The sequence below is a fragment of the Myotis davidii genome, unplaced genomic scaffold (assembly GCF_000327345.1).
Source record: "Myotis davidii unplaced genomic scaffold, ASM32734v1 scaffold473, whole genome shotgun sequence".
Classification (NCBI taxonomy): Eukaryota; Metazoa; Chordata; class Mammalia; order Chiroptera; family Vespertilionidae; genus Myotis; species Myotis davidii.
In genome coordinates, this window is record NW_006284843.1 from 2,213,723 (window position 1) to 2,233,442 (window position 19,720).

At 37.3% G+C, this 19,720-nt stretch overlaps 1 protein-coding gene across 1 annotated transcript; it reads left to right on the forward strand.

Moving 5' to 3' along the window:
• The first annotated feature begins 7 nt into the window (after window positions 1-7).
• On the forward strand, window positions 8-16,954 carry FAM174A (family with sequence similarity 174 member A). Its single transcript, XM_006755126.2, has 3 exons — window positions 8-378; window positions 12,072-12,206; window positions 16,318-16,954. The coding sequence occupies exons 1-3, from the start codon at window positions 74-76 to the stop codon at window positions 16,319-16,321; spliced, it is 444 nt and encodes a 147-aa protein (XP_006755189.1). The 5' UTR covers window positions 8-73; the 3' UTR covers window positions 16,322-16,954.
• Window positions 16,955-19,720: the final 2,766 nt, after the last annotated feature.

Consider the following 19,720-nt stretch of genomic DNA (forward strand, 5'->3'; position numbering starts at 1 on the left):
GGCCCATGGTCCCTCCGGGAGCCAGGGCGGCGGTCCCGGCGGCTCCGGCGTGGTGAGAGGCTGGTCGGGGACTATGAGGGCCCTGCACCGCAGCTGCTGCCTCGGCCGCCTCCTGGCTTCCGCCCTCCTGCTGTTGCTGCTCCTGCCAGGGTTAAGGGGGCCCCTGGCGGTGCTGCTGCAGGCGGCCGAGGCCGCTCCGGACTCAGGACCGCTTGCAGCGGATGACCTGGCGGGGAAGGCGGGGGAACAAGGCTCAGTGGGTGGCGTCCTCGCTGTGAGTCCCAACCCAGGCGAAAAGCCCATGACCCAGCGGGCTCTGACCGTGCTGATGGTGGTGAGCGGCGCGGTGCTGGTGTACTTCGTCGTCAGGACTGTCAGGTGAGGCGCAGCCTTGATGAGCTGCCTGGTGACCTTACAGCGATGCAGCTTTCAGTGGCCTGGCGTGGCCCACTCTCAAGGGGGGGGGAGGGTAGGGGGGGCTGCCTGAGTGAGAGAGATGTGAAGATGACGGTCTTAAAAGCTTCTGGTGCCTTTGGGAGGATCTAAACCACCAAGTAGTTGCTCCCTTTTATTTATAAGTTAGCACCCCACCTCCAAAGCGCTTTACCTTGCCTCTAAGGGCAAACTTTCCCTGAAGAAGGAGTAATCTGGTACTCAACCCCAGTATATTTTAATACTTCTCTCTTTCTACTGTTTACTTTGTCCTTGTGCCTATTAGAACGCAAACTACTTAAGGGCGGGATTCCTATTTAGTAGCTTTTGTATTTGTACAATATTGCCACTTAATAGGAATAATAATCAGTGTTTATAGGAGTAGATGCAGAGTACTCTGTGTATTATGTTTCTTATAAATTATGGGCTGGATGATAACTTTTGGGGGATCACCCTTTTCATTTTGCTTCTACCTTATTTATAAATTATATATATATGGGTTGGCAAAAAGTAGGTTTACAGTTTTTGTATCGTTTCACGTATTCACAACTGTAAGCCTAATTTTGACCACCTCTTACGTATAAATGTTTATTGCCATTGATTTTTCTATTTTTATTTCTGTAAAGCTTGGAAGGGTACAGTCTTTTCAGTTCGATTCTATTAGATAACTCACACGTGTTAACCGCCCAATTCTGAACTATACCTAAGAAAAACTGAACTCTTTAACCTGTATCTATTGCATTCATTCCATCTAAATCCTAAATTTAGTTGTCTACATAATGTCCAAAGCTTGACTGATGCTAACAATGACTGGACAATGTTCAGCACTCATATACTGTTTACTTGCAGATTACAGGATGGAAACTACTCATTTCGCTGAATCCCCATGTGGACCCCCACTTCCACAGTATGTCCGACAGCACACCAGCATTAGTTGGTTTCGCCAAGGAGGGGAGGATAAATCATAATTTCTTTAACTGATAGGAGGTAACATTGAAAATATTTTACTTGTAAAATACTTAAAGCCCATTAAACTTCCAAATTGTTTTGTTTTTGTCTAATTCAGTTATATTGAGTATGTGACTAGAAATAACTTCCACTTTGAGTCTGGAAGTATTCCAAACAACAATTTGATTCTCTCTGTAGAAATTGAAAAATATATATGCAAGGGAGTAGGAACCCTAGTCGGCTGCCTAAAATGAATATATAATCTCTATGAGAAGACGCTCATTGTCTGTCTTATTCCCTGCTAAATACCCAGTCCTGAACATTATGTACAACATTATGTAGCCTCTGCATAAGTAGTTGCCTAATGAGTGAGTGTTCTTAGTGAATTCTATATTTTGCTATATAGGTAGGTGGTGAAGATTTGGAAATTTATGGGCGTCCAAAATGGGCATTCACTGAAATGAGTAGTTTTCATCCTGTATTCTGGAAGCAAAAAGTATATGAGTTCTGAACATTGCCCAGACATTGTTAGCATCAGTCAAACTTTCTTCTTATTGATAGAACAAAGAAGTATGAAGATCTTACTTAATACCAATTAGAGTTTCTTTCTCTGTGTAGGGCATTTTTTCTCACAGTAAAGTCTAAAAAAAAAGAAAAGATTACCCTTAGATGGTCATTATTATTTTTTAAGCAAAACCATAGGGTTAAGCCCCGGGTGGGCAAACTTTTTGACTTGAGGGCCACAATGGGTTCTTAAACTGGACCAGAGGGCCGGAACAAAAGCATGGATGGAGTGTTTGTGTGAACTAATATAAATTCAAAGTAAACATCATTACATAAAAGGGTACGGTCTTTTTTTTTTTTTTTTTTTTTTTTTAGTTTTATGCATTTCAAACGGGCCGGTTCCGGCCCGCGGGCCGTAGTTTGCCCACGGCTGGGTTAAGCCCAGCCGGGGTGGCTCAGTGGTTGAGCATCAACCTATGAGCCAGAAGTTACATTTAATTCCAGTCAGTGCACATGCGGGAGTTTGCAGGCTTGATCCTCACTGTGGGGTGTGCAGGAGGCAGCCGATCAATGATTCTCTCTCAGCTTTGATGTTTATCTCTCTCCCTCTCTGAAATCAATAAAAATATATTAAAAAACAAATAAACAGAAATCCATAGCGTTAAGGCCAGTTAGATTCTGAAATACCACATGGAGGACAGCTGTCCTGGAGGACAGTCCAAGCCTGTAGCTCAATTTTCATAACGGAGAAATAAACTGATTGCATTAAGCCATTGAGATTGAGATTGTTACCTCATCATAACCTGTGTTACCTTGATTAAAAGACTTAGCCTCTCATCATTTCCAATATCTTTAAAATGATCTGTTTACCTCAGAGGTTTTGCCATTTCAACATAAGCCCTTCACAGTTGTCAGAGCTTGGCAAGAGAGACTAAGGAATACATGGGTTTTTGATTGCTTCAGCCTACAAATGAGCCTACTTGTATAAAGAACTGGAAAGTGTGTGTGTGTGTGTGTGTGTGTGTTTTCTAGATTTGGGGAACATTAGTAATGTCTCCATATGAAGTGAGAATACTAAAGTTCATAGAGCTGGAAAGTGTCCAAGCTCTTCCAGAACCCAGAGTTTGAATTCTACTTTTGGCATTCCTTCTGTATTGCTGAGTTCCAGAACTAACTGATTATATTTTTACTCTTTCATTGGGATGAATTTGCGCTGTACAGAATAGTAAAACAAATTCTATTGATACTGAAAATAATAAGCAATAATTTCTGGATTTTTCCATCCTTGTCTCTCTAGGATGGCTATTTCAGTTTTTATCATTATGTTCTCACACAATTAGTGTCTCAACCAGGAAAGAAGAAAGGGATCCTGAATGCAACATCTTTTTCTATATTCTTTTTTTTAAGAAAGGAGAAAAATCTTTTTCCAGAAACCCTATTACTCCATTTGTCTGAACTGCTTCATCCACTCAACCCTAGACAATGACTGACAAAAGGACTGTTACATTTTCATGATTGGTTTATACCAGGGGTGGGCAAATTTTTTGACTCGAGGGCCACAATGGGTTCTTAAACTGGACCGGAGGGCCGGAACAAAAGCATGGATGGAGTGTTTGTGTGAACTAATATAAATTCAAAGTAAACATCATTACATAAAAGGATACGGTCTTTTTTTTTCAATAGTTTTATTCATTTCAAACGGGCCGGATCCGGCCTGCGGGACGTAGTTTGCCCACGGCTGGTTTATACCAATAATTATGACCATTGTGTATCTCTTAGGTCTGGGCTCAATTGCTGTCTAAACAAAATCATGGTTCTGTTGAGGGAGAAACAGATTCTGTTACAGTGATAAAAACTAAGATGGTTTAACCAGAAGAACATAAATGTACTTATTAATGCAAGTAGCTACCAAGTTATTACTCTTTACCACAAAAAGATTAACCAAAAATTACAGTTCACCAGGACAATATATCCAGTCTGATATAAAATCATTGTATTAGGGATCAGAAGACTGGTAGTGATTTTTGTCACTGTGGTTAACATTACTTTGAATTACTAGGAATACAATATGGCTTAATGTTTAAGAACCCAGGCTTAGGAGTCAAAGTGCTTGCATTTGAGTATTTTTTCCAAGCTCTGCAATATTTTTTTTCCCCAATCTCTGCCTTTATATGTATAAAATGAGGGTACTTATGTAATTGTTATGCAGATTACATCAAGTAATGTTTGTAAGCTCTTAAGCTCTTTAGCTCAATGTTGACATATGTGCAAACTCAGTAAGTTTTTATAAGTGATTTTTTTTTGTATCTAGAATTGTGATTGTAATACATTGCGGGGGGGTGGAGGGGTTACTATCTTATCTACTACCTCCCCATACCATACTCTATATGTATCTGACCTTTGAAAGTATAATCAGTAAAAGAGGTTAGGTCTAACAAGGTTGGGAGGAATAAAAGGAGATTATAAGAGAAATTGGAGGAGTTGGTCACAGAGTCAGTCAGAGGCCAGCTGTGATGCATCTTGGGGGTGCTAGATTGTAAATAGGACGTTAAAGTTGTTTGGGAAGTAAACCCATGCTGAACTCTTAAAAATGGTGGTAAGAATAATTATCAAGTATCACATCCCATGGTTCAGGGCCTAAAAGAACACTGGGAAATCCATGAACAGACAAAGAGAGATAGCAAGGGAGCTATGTGCTACAGATGTCTTTTCATATAGGATACGTCATAGCTAAGCTCTGTGACATTTACTTAGGAGTGACTTCATTTGGGGTATCCACCAGAATACCACCAGAATACCATCAAATGGGCTGCTTCCATAAGCTTAAGAACTGATAGGATGTACTGAATTACAAGGAGCTTGGTGAGAAAAGGCTATCAGAGAAAGCAAGATTGCAATATCCTAAACATAGATGAACATGCATTCAGTTTTTTTTATTTTAACTTTTGGATGTTAGCAGTGAATGTTTTACTGTAGATGACCAGTAGCAGGTGCTTTTGGGGGGGAATCTTCTATTTAATGCTGCACTTGGCCAAGGTTGTTACAGTTTCAGAGCTTGGTATCTGAGAAGCAACCAGAGAGGATCCAATAATAATTATGAAAAGAAAGCAAAAGAATTAAAAAACACAGTAGTTTGAAAACTTTACTTTGGAATCAATAGCTCCTGAGAGCACCATTGCTTTACATCAAAGTGGTGGAATAATCATAATGACATTGAGAGATCAGTCAAAGTAATTCATATTATCCTGTACAGTATCGCTGGTGTCTGATATGGCTTCCATGTAGAATGCTGATAATTTTAAAGAGAAAAGCAAAAATTCAGTTTAGGTTTTGAATAGATAAACTTTAGTGAGTAAATGAAAGATAACTACATGTTATAATATGGCACATGTTCATACCCAAAAGAAAAAAATTAAACTCCACAGCACAGCATATTGGTGGATCTAATTTGTGTAGTGTATGAGAATCACCTGGGCTCTACCTAAAACACCACACCTGGAGTGAGTGCATATTTAATGTTCAATCATTCTAGTACTTTTTTGTGTGTCCTGAGTCAGAAACTACTATTCATATTATAATTTAAAAATTGGCTAGCTCCCCTGAATTTTGCTGTGGTATGTTTCTGAAGATAATACCATTTAGGCTTTTCTTATTCCAAAAGTGATGATTTGCATACAAAATTATAGCTATCTTTGTTGTACAGAGAAAATGCAAGGTATATTGTGAATTCATATGTTTCAGTTAAATAATTTGTTTAACATATTTATTAGGCATCTGCTTTACGCCAATGCCTGTGTTTTGTGGGTTTGGTAGTGAGCAAGAACAGACCTCTGCTTCCATAAAATGATGGTCTAGTAGGAAAGACAGATAGTTACACAAATAAGTACACAAAACATATTGAGCAAGTACTTTAAAGGAGATGTGCGTGGGTGCTATGGAAGCCAATAATAGGTACCTGTGACTGAGCTAGATTAACCTGGAAAGAAGGTTTCCCTAAAGAAGTGATACTTGAGCTGGAGCTGAAAGATGAATAGTTATCAACATATTGTAGTGGGTGGGGAAGAGTGTGAGGACAGTGACAGAAAGCATGGCCATTCCAAGGGACTGAGAGAAGGGGTTGTGGCTGGAGTGATGAAAGTGAAGTAGAATGTAGAGTGAAGAGCTAGGTGAGGCTAGAGAGGTGACTCTGAGCCTTCCCGTGTTGAACTCTGTAGGCTTTATTACACAATGATTACTTAATGCTGAACAGTAGGAAACTATTGGAGGTTTTTAGAGGATGGAGGGGAGGTTAGTGGGTGACCAGAGTAGATAGGAAAAGACAGGTAGGAAGCTATTTTAATAGTCAAGGAAATTGATAGCAGTGGTGAGCACTGTTAAGTGAACTTCAATGAATCTCAGGAAGAATCAATAGAACTTTGGGTTTGCAGCTTCATTTTAACTTGATTGACTTTGTGAACACCCTGTCTTCAAGTAAAGTCACATGGTAAAATTTATGAAGCTCACTTTAGTAGTTTAATTTTTCTACTGTAATTTTTACATATTATTTTATCAGAAATAATTCTTACCAACCTGTGTGTGATGGAACATTGAGGAATTTGCTTCTTTATATAGGATAGCTATTTGAATAATAACTTGAATACCTAGAAGAAATCTGATCAAGATCATTATCTGTGCATGCCATGTGATGAGTGAATGTAATACAATAATATAATGTTAGGATTTCAACATGTGAATTTTGGGGGACACGATTCAACCCATGATATACTCTTATATTAGTGTCTACTTATTGAAAAACTTGAAATGACAACTGATGGACTGGGTTTGGGCAATGAGATGAGGAGGAAATAAATAATTTTTATTATATGTCATATATCCAATTGTGTTGGATTTCTTGATAAAAGTCATAGACTAAAATTATGGCTCACTAATTTTTATTTTCTTATTTCACAATGGCAAAAAAAATTAGTTTAAAATATATTTTTTTAATGGACAAAGTAAACTGATGAACAATAGAAGCAGAGGCATGGATACATGCATGGAACAGACTGACAGCTCTCAAAGTGGGGTGTGGGGGCTGGATGAAAAAACGGTGAAGGGATTAGCAAAACACATACATATAACACATAGACACAGACAAAAGTGTGGTGTTAGCCAGAGGGAAAGGGGTTGGGGGTAAGTGGAGGTGAGCAAAGGGGGCTAAAGTGGGGATGGAAAGAGACTTTGCTTGGTGTGATGGGCACACAGTGCAGTGTTCACATGATGTTTTGTTGAATTGTACACTTGAAAACTGCATGGTTTTGTGAACTGAGGTCACTCCTATAAATTCAATAAAAAAGGGGGGGACATCTAATTAGTCCAAATGAATGTATATAACAACTTGTTTTCACCATAATATAATGAAGTGTACCTTTCCTTCAAGTAATTTATCTAGATTTAAGATTAAAATTTATGTAAAGTCAAAATAAATAAATCATTCTTAGTTGCTAATCCAGTGCTTTGCAAAAAATAGTCAAGAAAAATACTGCATGTCAGTAGTTGTACCTTTATTAAGATATACTCTGCTTTATCATTATGGCTAATTACATAGGAGGGTATTTGTGCATAAAATATACAGTAAAATATTCCTCAGTCTTGTTTTGAATGTGCTATAGAAGAAATTAAAGAATAATGTTATTTATATTATTCCATAGTCAATAATACCCTGCAGGTATTCAGTTAAAAGGGAAAATAAAAGAATAAAGTCAGATGGCTACAGCAATTTACCTTGGTCGGTTTTCTTACTTTCACAGAGTAGTAAAATGAAATGGAGTTTTATTCTGTGGTGTTTATTTTATGTTGCATCATACAATTTTACATAAAATTTTATCAAGCTTACTTTAGTAGTTTAGTTTTGCTTTTCTACTGTAGCTTTTACAGGTTATTTAAGCTGAAATAATTCTTACCAACCTGAGTGTAATGGAATCTTCATCTATGTAGGATAACTGTTTGAATAATCACTTGAATACCTAGAAGGGATCTGATCACAATCATTAACCTGTGCGTGCCATATGATGAATGAATATAATTCAATATAATAAAACATGTAGCTATTTTCTTTTGCCCTTTTAGGCCTCCATATTTCCATCTCTATGCATTTATAAATAAAGTTCCTATTTTTTTGTAAACCAAGAGCCAACAAAATTTGTTTTCAGATTGCAATATTTATTTACTATGTTTAGTAGAAAAGTGTGCATGCCTATAAATTATACGTATGTAATTATCAACACAAATAGACAAGTTTGGGTATCATGAGCTCAATGGAAACATTCATTTGTAGGAAAAGAACCGTAGCTATTAAAATTACCTAAGTTTAAAGCCTCCTTTACTCTTGTGATTAAAAATAATGACAAAATAATCAAATAGACTTAGAGATACAGAGAACAAAGTGAAGGTTGCCAGATGGGAGGGAGTTTGGGGAGCTGGGTGACAAAGTGAAGGAATTAGAAGTACAAATTGGTAGTTACAAAATAGTCACAGGAATATAAAGTACAGAATAGGAAATATAGTCAATAATATTCTAATAGCCCAGCCAGCATGGCTCAGTGGTTGAGCATCAACCTATAAACAAGGAGGTCCTGGTTAGGGCATATGCCCTAGTTGCAGGGCATATGCCCTAGTTGCACGCCCAATGTGGGGCGTGCAGGAGGTAGCGGATCAATGATTCTCTCTCATCATTGATGTTTTAATCCCTCCCTCTCCCTTCCTCTTTGAAATCAATAAAAATATATATTTTTTAAAAAGTAATAACTATGTATGGCGCCAGGTGGGTATTAGAATTATTGGGGATCATTTCATAAATTATGTAATTATCTGACCATTATTCTGTGCAATGGAAACTAATCTACACTAATAAAAGAGAAACATGGTAATTGGCGTACAACCGCTACCCTTCCCATTGGCTAATCAGTGAGATATGCAAATTACCTTGCAGCCAAGATGGCCACCGGCAGCCAGGCAGCTTGAAACTAACATGAGGCTTGCTTGCTTCAGTGACGGAGGAAACCAACGTCCCCCGCCTGCCTTACCGGCCTCTGAGCCTGCAGTTTCAAACATTGTAACAAATATAGAGCTAAACAAACCCCTAGAAACCAGCTTTTAGGGAGCTGGGATCTCAGAGCTGGAGTTGATACAGAGTTTCGATTATAGAACACAAACAAACCAGATACCTGCTTTCAGGAGCGGAGGCCTAAGAGCTGGAGCCTCAGAGCTAAAGCTGGCCCAGAATAAAAAAAAAGAAAAAAAGAAGCAGTTGGGAGCTTCAGTCCCAGCCTGAAAACAGCCCTCAGCCCCTCACCCAGACTGGCCAGGCACCCCAGTGGGGACCCCCACCCTCATCCAGGACACCCTTCAGGGCAAACCAGGCAGCCCCCACCCGTGCACCAGGCCTCTATTCTATATAGTAAAAGGGTAATATGCCTCCCAGCCTGGGATCAGCGGAGCTGAGAGGCCTCCCGGCACCGGGATCAGTGTGACGGGGGCAGCGCCCAAACCCCCTGATAGCCCTGCGGCTCTGTGTGTGACAGGGGGTGGCACCACAACCTCCCCATCGACTCTGCCTTGAGTGTGACAGGGGGCAGTGCCCCAACCCCCCCATTGGCCCTACCTGAGCGTGACTGTGGGTGGCATCGCAACCTCTCAATCCGCCCTGCTCTGTGCATGACGGGGTGGCACCCCAACTCCCCAATCGGCCCTCCTCTGAGCCCGACCAGGAACTGCACCTAGGGATTGGGCCGGCCCTCTGCCACCCGGGAGCAGGCCTAAGCCAGCTGGTCGTTATCTCCCAAGGGGTCCCAGACTGCGAGAGGGCACGGGCAGGGCTGAGGGAGCTCCCCCTCCCCCCCGCGTGCACAAATTTTTGTGCACCGGGCCTCTAGTCTATAATAATAAAAGCATAATATGCTAATTAGACCAGATGTCCTTCTGGACAATTTTATGGATGATGCTGCGGCAGTGGGGAGCCGAGCCCCTTGCACGATTTTCGTGCATCGGGCCTCTAGTATAAAAATAATATTTAATGACAACTGTAATTGAAGAATTTAAAGAAAAATTTAGGGCAAAAGTCTAAGATTTCTACCTCTCCATCTAATTTTGGTGCTCCTATTTTTTTTTCAGTTGGTATAAAAAGGGCAGTAAAATTACAACTTTCTGAATATTCATTTAAAAACAAAAATAGACTTGTTAAGAAATAATGTACACTACAAAGGTAAAAGTAGCCTTTTTACTAAAAATTTTAGTATATTTTTATGCATATTATAATTTACACATGTTTGTTAGTATTTTAAGTAGATGGTTCATTGAATCAACCTATTTTAAAGTTTTACAGCTGTTTTTTACCTTCTCTGCGAAAAACCAATGTGTATGGGTACATACATGTTTTCTCATATTTGACTAGAGGCCCGATGCATGAAATTATTATTATAGATGTTCCCATGACAATGTAGCTGTCACAACCATGTAACTATCACTGACTGCTTATATGTTTGAATCTAAAAAGGACACTTTTAGGGACGTTCATTTCAAGTATAAATTCAATGGGAATGTAAAGTACAGCACAGGGGATATAGTTAATAATATTCTGATAACTATGTATAGTGTTAGATGGGTGTGATATTTATTGGGATGATCACATATCGACATTAAGTTATGCAATGTCTAACACTGAAGTGTACACCTGAAACTAGTATAATGTCTGTCAACTGTAACTAAAATAGAAAAATGACTCTAAAATGGGAAATAATAAATTATATTTAACACTGTACAGTTTTTTTTTTACTTATTCTTATATAAACTAGTAGAATTTACTAAAATACTAAATTAATTTAAATTTATCTGCATTCCCCTGTTTATTTGGTGCATAACAATGCATTCACTATATAGTAACTTGTTTTTCAAGAGCTTGGATTTATGTTTGGAAGATAGTTATATACATGATTAAAGGACAGTACAAACTAGCATAAATAATAAAGACTCACAAAGTCTAGTGAATTATTTACACTGAACACAGATAGAAAAATTAGTGTTAGTAGGCATATTTGTTTAGCCACACATTGAAAGATAGGGAATTCATTCAAGGTATGATGAAGACCGTGAGAGTGGAGAAGAGTGACAGCTGAGATTAAATTTCACAAGTCCTTAAGCTCTGTGATCATATTATTCCCTTTTTCAAGAGTTTCCAAGGTATCCTGTGACCAGCAATGACCAAGCTATTAACATATTGACTATTTGATATATAATATATAACCTGGAAGAACCTGGTTTATTTCTAAAAATAATTTCCTATGACATTAATTTTTCTTTGTTGACTGAAGATGAATGTTTAGAAATAGAGTAAAAGACTGGCAAATGGAAAGAGGAGAAATTATAACTGAATATCCTTAACTTTTGCTGCCAGGTGTCTCCCTTCACTTTTTCAAATCAAAGGAATACATGCAAATGTTATTAAATCATGTAGTTCAAAAGGATCAATAGTGAATTATAACACCCTGTACCTTTTATTTTTCTATTTCCAGAGTCAGCATTTTTATCATTCCTGTTCTCAGTTTTTCTGTGAATTACCTTTATAAATCTAAATCAGAGATTGGCAAACTATGACCCATATGACAAATCCAATGTGCTGTCTTTTTTTTTTTTTAAGGCCTATGAAATAGGATGTTTCACATTTATAAAAGATTGTTAAAAATCAAAACAAAGTAATTAAGATGAATATGTAATATTCATCTCAAACATGATATCACTCATATTCATACCCAGTCTAGCGTTTGAATATGTATAGACATATCATTTCTCAGTAAGGCTGAAAGTATATAATCCTGTACAGTGGTAACAATGCATGGAAAATGTGGGGAAAAGGTTGGACTAGAAAGCTACAGTAAAAATATGGCACCCGAGTTAAGGCTTAAAGGATTATCTACCAACACCATAACTTGACAGAAAGAGAAGGGGGTATGTCAGAAGAAATGATGATGGCACACAAACATGGTTCATAAAAAAACCTAGGCTACATTTCTGAAATGGAATCATTCTGATATTGAGAATCTCCTGTGTCAGAAACAGAGAGGATACTTTATTTTTAATTTACAAATAAATACAAAATAAGGATCATCTGTACCCTATTTAAGTAATATTTATGAATACATTCTATTTAATAGGATGAGAAGAAGAAACCGAAAGACTAGGAGATACGGAGTTTTGGACACTAATATAGAAAACATGGAACTGACACCTTTAGAACAGGATGATGAGGATGATGACAACACGTTGTTTGATGCCAATCATCCTCGAAGGTAAGTGTCCCGCAGTTTAATCCCAAGAATCAGGAGGCAAGTCCTGAACAAGCAAATTGAAAAAATAAAGTACAGTTTCTTTTAATAGTTGTTATTCCAACAGATTTTATTTAGTTCTGTTTAATGAAGTTCTTGGTGCTACTCAACCAATAGCTCACATGCACATTGTTGTACTAAAGTAAACATAAAGAATAGAAGACCATCCTCAAAAGAAATCTTTATTGCAGATTTCCTTGCAGAAATTTGTCCTTTCAATTGCTGCATACTGGGAATATGTATTAACTCTGTGTGTGTGTGTTTGTGGTGAGGGGAAGGAGATGGTAAAATTGATTTTATTACTGCATTCTGAAGATATTTTGGTGTTAATTGGGGTTACTCTGTAAACAGTGCTTCTTGGCAAAATTGTGGGACTAATGGTCTATGGTCTGGTAGTGTAGTTTTGTCTTTTCTCAAATCCAGCCCTGCGGAGTGTTAAGACCTTTCCCAAGAGGTTTGGATAAGTGAAATTATATGGATATAGAATTTCTTTCAGTGCAAATGAATGAGGAAAAGAGGCAGTCAAGATTCTAGTCAATAGAGGACATTTGGATAGAAGGGGAATTATTTGAATGAAGGAAAACTGGAGTCCAAACTTCATTGATTCAGTGAGCAGGAATCTGATGTTCTGATATTGGTATTAGAATTAAACATACATTATGCCATCTATTTATTTAACACTTCAAACTTACCCTGTAGGAAAGATGCATATAGATCTTATTATGACTCACTTTAATAACACATAATAATCAAGTATAATGCCATTTGTTTCTCCCAATAAAGGTAAAAAATCAGTACTAAAATGAAGACTGCATTATAAGGTCTTTGGGGCCCCGAAAGAAGACTTTCACCAGTGCTTTCTAAGACAGCCATGTATGAAGAAACCATGAAATGGGTGGTAGTGGTGGGATGTCAGGGGGATAAGATCAGGGGTCCTATTACTGAGCCCAGGGAGAAGCCTGGACAGAGTGGGGTAACAGAACTGCAATAGGGGTGATTGTAATAGTCACTTGCTGATAAATACCTACTTTAGAGCAGGATGTGCCAGACACGGTGCTAGACTCCCTACCTGTACTACATGAAATAAAGACATTCTTGCAAAGTAGTTCCGGCTTTCATTTTAAAGATAGGAAAACTGAAGCTCAGAGAGTTTAAATGATTTAGACTTATCTTCCTGCTGCAATCTCACTCCATTTATTAAATACCTATGGAAAGAATAATGATAAATTATGTTTGTTTTGTTATCTAAACCAGCACTTGCTATTATTCATTTTCAAATGAGGACCCTAAAAATGAGAAATACAAATATTTTGTTTTGCCTACCTTGTCAGTTGCAATGCAAAATCATATTAGCCTACACTGGCAGTGACGGCAAACCCTTTGAGCTCGGTGTGTCAGCATTTGGAAAAAACCTAACAACTCTGGTGCCGTGTCACATATAGAAATTTTTTGATATTTGTAACCATAGTAAAACAAAGATTTATATTTTTGATATGTATGTTATATATTTAAATGCTATTTAACAAAAATCAACCAAAAAAATGAGTTCGCGTGTCACCTCTGACACGCGTTTCATAGGTTCGCCATCACTGGTCTACAGTATAACTGCTGGTAATTCTTGTTGGCTCATCTCGTACTCTGCTGCCTTCATTGTTTAAGTGCTTTCTAAAATTAGTTCCTCCTCATTTTCCAAATTCTGTCCATGAAATAACAGGAAACAAGTTATTTCCGGAAAGGTAAATGGATTCCCTTGCTTACAGTTTTACCACAGTATAAAATAAGCCTTTTATAATTAGCCCTTTCTGAAAGGGATGTTTTTTAAATGTGGCTTTTGATATATCAAAATTTTAATAATGATTGTAGTTGGTAGTTAGGACTTGAGGTAATTATTTTCACTATTGATATTAGATTGAACAATCTAAAACTGTCAAATATTGTTTAGTCTAAATTTTCTAAAGAGGATATATTCATATGGAAGATGTCACAGGTAGGGCTGACTCCAGGCACAGTATTTCTGGGCTCTGGCTTCTTTTCTCCATGATCCCCTTGGTTCTGCCCATTTTCATGTGTTGGCTTCATGGTATTTACGTTACATGTATTATGACAACTATTAATTTGTTATTGTTACTCATTTTTAGGCTCACAGTAAGATGATGCCAGCAGTTCCTATAATGACATTCAGAATGCTACCTTTCCCTAGAAGTTAGGCACTAGCTCTCTTGTAACTGTTTCTTAGAAATGAGAAAAGTTTCCCTAGAAACTCTTAACAGAATTGTTTTCTGGAAGTGACTTGCTGCTTATTTGTTTTTGTTTTTTATATCATTGGTCATGTAATCATTTCTAAACTAAGCCTGGGAAGTCCTAGCCGGTTTGGCTTAGTGGATAGAATGTCAGCCTGTGAACTGAAGGGTCCAGGGTTAGATTCTGGTCGAGGATAGATGCCCAGGTTGTGGGCTCGATCCCCAGTAGGGGGCTTGCAAGAGGCAGCCGATCATTGATTCTCATCATCAATGTTTCTCTTTCTCTCTCTCTCCCTCTCCCTTCCTCTCTGAAATCAATAAAAATATATTAAAAATAAAATAAAATAACCCTGGAGGGGGGGAAATCAAAGTGCCATGATTAGATCAGAATTATCTTTGGGGATTGATTGGATATTAAAGAGTTAACCACCGTTACCACTGTATCTAGTAATTTAAGCAATTGAGGTTAATACAGTCTAATAGGGAAAATTTGTAGGTATATGGAAAAAATTAACTTGAGCAGCTTGGTTACCTTCCCTTGAATTTGCAATTGATATTCTCATTTTATATATTAAAGGAATTTCTGTTGTTTAGTTATGGAAACATTTTACACAAAGAAATTATAAAACTAAAAAACAAATAACAATTATTTAACTATTATATAGAATGCTTCAGCCTTCTTAGAAATTTTGATGAGGAATCTAAAAGCATATTCTGATTAAAAACTACTTGCATTTTCCTCAAGTGAAACAATATATTTTATATATTTAACATAATTTAAAAATATTGGGAACAAATACTCATAACCAGTATCAAAAATGCAATTTAAAACAGTGCTTTACAACACAAAACAACAAATAGGAACAATACCTTCTTGCTATTTTGTTTGATTCCTACTAAAGAGCAAAATTATTATTATTTTATAATCTACACTAAAGGGAATTTTGACAGTTCTACCAACTTCTAAAAACTAGTAATTCTATTACTTCAAAGCTATTCTAATAATTTTTGCCAGTTTTGTAATTATTAAAGTTCCTAAATTTTCTTTTTAGCTACTTCTATTCTGCATCATTACGTTTAATATTGTAGTGTATGTGTTCACTACATTTGTAGGCAGTGTTACTTGACCACAAAATATTTTCTGTTTTTTAACATCAGCATATCACAATCAGAAGGCAGATTCAAGTGTTTATCCAGAAAGCCTCATTAAAAAGATTTTATTTAAAGTTATCAATTGGGCCCTGGCTGGTTTGGCTCAGTGGATATAGCATTGGTGCGCGGACTGAAGGTTCAGTTCCAGTCAAGGGCACATGACCAGATTGTGGGATCGATCCCCAGTGTAAGGCGTGCAGGAGGTAGCCAATCAGTGATTCTCTCACATATTGATGTTTCTGTCTCTCTCTCTCCCTCTTCCTTCCTCTCTGAAATCAATAAAAAAATATATATTAAAGAAAATGTTACCAATTGGAAAATAGTTTTAATTTCTAAAACACTACTTTTAACATGGAACATAACATATTATCAGAATAAGCACTAAGGTTATTAAAGTCACTTATGTGAGGGTGTAACTTGGTATGACTATGAACGAGTCTTTAATTACACTAGTTACATATAAAATGTCTTTGAAAAGGTTATAATTATAATGTAACAGATAGCACCTGACATAATTAATATAGACAAAATCACAACCTGTTTTATTAGTGTAATTCATTATAATTCCCTAATATTCAATACTTTTATTATCTTCTTGCCACTCCAAATCTTTGGGAATATTTTAAAATATGTTTAAATATATTCCAGGATGAGCATTTACAGTATTTTTTTTCCCCTTGCAGATAAGAATGTGCCTTTTGATGAGAGGATTTCATCTTTCTACAATGAAGAGCAGAATTTTTATGTTTAAAGAATAAGAAGCCACTTTATCATTGGGGGGGGTATTTAAGTTACATGTATTATGACAACTTTTAATTTGTTATTGCAATAAGTACTGTACAATTTTGCTAAGTTTTTGTATGTATAGAAGAGCTCTTAATGGGCTTAGAGTTATTTGGAGTAAACTGTGGTATAATAGGAATCTGTTTGAAAATTAATTTAAGGCAGAGTGTTTTCTGATCAGTTTTTGTTTCCTGCTTACAATATTATTGTAAACTGTTTTATATACTAGTCAGATTTTTTTTGTTGTTTGTGTGTGTTTTTTTGTTTGTTTGTATTTTGCTGGTTAAGTATTTTTTTCCTGGAACTATCAATTCCAACAACTAACTGGTGTGTAATAATAATTTTAAAAGTTCTTTATCAAGATATATTTCCCATTTTTATGGGGAAAAGAATCCAAATTTATTACTTTGCATTTGGGTCTTTTAAATATTAATAAATGTCTGAATTGTATGCAAAACAATAAATATGATTCAAAATTATTTTTAAGTGGTACAGACAAAATGTGTTTACAAAATAAACCCAGACTACTGAATTATATATTAACATGTGTATTTTATAGGATTTCTAGAAAATACTGTCATAAAAGTGGTTATTACATTTTAGCAAATTTTTTATTAAATTAAGATATCTACTTTGATTAGATATTTGAGAAACCACTGAATTTCAGAGCAAATTTTTTTTTTTTTAGTAATAGTATTGAGAAAGATAGAAATAATAGCATAAACATTTTAGTCTCATTATAGTGAGTAAGGAATTAAAGTTAAAAGTAAGTAAATAAAAATGAACACCACCTCCTCAGAGAAGTGCCCGCCCAGGCAAGACCATCCTGACATTCTCTCAGCGTATCCGTGACAATGCAACTGCTCCGGTGTCTGCTCTTCCCCAGCTGGACTCCGCTCCGTGAGGGCGGCTGCCTGCACATGGCAGGCACACAGGCATCAATGCCTCTTTACTGAGTAAGTCAATAGCCTACAGAGTAATAATAAAAGCCTGTGTTTACTGAGCATATTCTATATCCAGGAACCGCGCTGAGCTCCATGCAGACAGTGGGTCATGACGGTCACATGATGGCTGCACCATGATTACTCCCATCCCTGGCCACTGCAGCTCTCTTCCAGAAAAAGGCCCCAGCCCAGTGTCTTCATGTCACTGGAGCACAAGGGAGGGAGGAAGGGAGACCTCTGGCCAGCCCAAGTGCACAGACTTGGGAGTCAGATAGGCCTGGATGCAAACAGTGACTTCATTATTTCTGAACAATTATTCAACATTATTGAGCTTCAGTTTTTCACATTCTAAAAATTAGAGAACTTACAGCAAAGACATGGGTCACAAACTTAGTTCCTTACAGAGGCTGGGGAAGTGATTTAAATGTGTGTGTCAGGATAGGCTAGAACATGTAGTAGCAGCAGATGGTCCCCAAATCACAGTGGGTTACAACATAGATTTATTTCTCAGGCTGCCTGTTTGCTATGGACTGTGATTTTGCTATTCGCTGTCTATTCTCCAGGGCTACGGCTAATAGAGAAACCTCTGCCTGGAATAGTGCCTCATAGCTAGATGTCCAGACTTGTCAAAGTGCATGCTAGTTCATAAGTTTCTGCCCTAAAGTGATATATTTCATTTGCACCTACATTTTATTGGCCAAACTTTACAGCCATTTCAGAATTCCATAAGGCAAGACTACAGGTAATCCTCTAGCAATGAGGTAAATTGGGTATTTGGCCACCCAAAATGCCAACTTAGTTTGACCTATATGCTCACTGGCATACCACAATGGGTCAAATCCCCTGATGTCAGTGTATTTGTGGATATTGTGCAAGCAGGGATTAAAGCAAAAATGCATTTCCTCTTTTAAAGGGATCAACCTCTGTTCAGCTCCCAGTAATTAACAGGAAATACTTGCCTAGTGTTGCTAAATGCTTTAGTTTTAATTTTCAAGCCAAGACTTCAAATTTGTTATATAGTTTCCTCATTGTAAAACGTTATTAAAACATATTTTTGGATTAAATAGTCCTATACCTACCATTTTGTGATATTTGAAAAATCATATCCCATAGTATCTTAGTGATCATTCATATTATTCATTTAATAACTGATATTTATAAACTAAATTTTGTATTAAAACTAAATAGAGGTAAGAAATCTGCTGGAGAATAAAAATTTATTAAGATAACTTACACATCGATCAGACCGTCAAACCTCAGAGGGAAGGTAGGGAGGGTGGGGATAAGGGGGAGATCAACCAAAGGACTTGTATGAATGCATATAAGCCTAACCAATGGACACAGACACCAGGGGGGTGAGGGCATGAGCAGAGGAGGGAGGTCAGGGGGGTAATGGGGGAATAAGGCCACATATGTAATACCTTAATAAATAAATTTTAAAAAGGTAACTTACAGTAATGATTATTTTTAAAAATATTTTTTAAAGATTTGTTACTTTTACAGATAGAGGGAAGAAGAGGGAGGGAGAGACAGACACATCGATGAGAGGGGAAGCATTGGCTGCCTCCTGCACTCTCTACCAGGGATAGAGCCCAAAACCCGAGCATGTGCCCTGACCTGGAATCAAACTGGCAACCTCTTGGTGCATGGGTTGATGTTCAACGACTGAGCCACACTGGCTGGGATGTCATGATAATTTTCATAAATGATTTTCAAGTTGGTTGAAAGGGGATGTTACCAAAATGTTTTAAGCAGTGGTGTCAACTTTATTAGAAATAATACACTTTCTCTAGGTGACTAAAGAGAATATTTTTCAACTTAATATGGAAATTTTGGCATGTTTGTTGAAAATGCTTTTATATTATTACTTTAATAGAGTCATTCATGAACTGCAAATCCTATCTAATAATAGACAGACATTGTAATTAACCGTACCTCTGACACACTTCCCATTGGCTAATCAGGGCAATATGCAAATTAACTGCCACCCAAGATGGTGGCCGGCAGCCAGACAGCTGAAGCGAACAGGAGGCTTGCTTGCTCCAGTGATGGAGGAAGCCAAGGTTCCCCACCTGCCTTGCCAGCCTCTGAGCTGCACTCTAAGAAACAATGTTGCAATTATAGAAGCTAAACAAAACCCAGATACTTGCTTTCAGCAGTCAGAGATAGAGCTAGCAGGACCGAAACAATGTTGCAATTATAGAACCCAAACAAACCCTAGATTCCTGTTTTCAGCAGCCGAGGCCTCAAGCTGGAGCCGGCCTCAGAGCTAAAGCCGGCTCTCAGCTCCAGTGACAGCCATAGAAAGTAAATAAATCCCAGAATAAAAAAAAAAAAGAAAGAAAGAAAGGAGAGGAGG

Excerpts from the sequence above, each read along its gene's own strand:
- FAM174A (XM_006755126.2), top strand. The coding sequence starts at position 74 with ATGAGGGCCCTGCACCGCAGCTGCTGCCTCGGCCGCCTCCTGGCTTCC. Across the intron at positions 379-12,071 it reads TTCGTCGTCAGGACTGTCAG|GATGAGAAGAAGAAACCGAA; the intron begins GTGAGGCGCAGC and ends TCTATTTAATAG.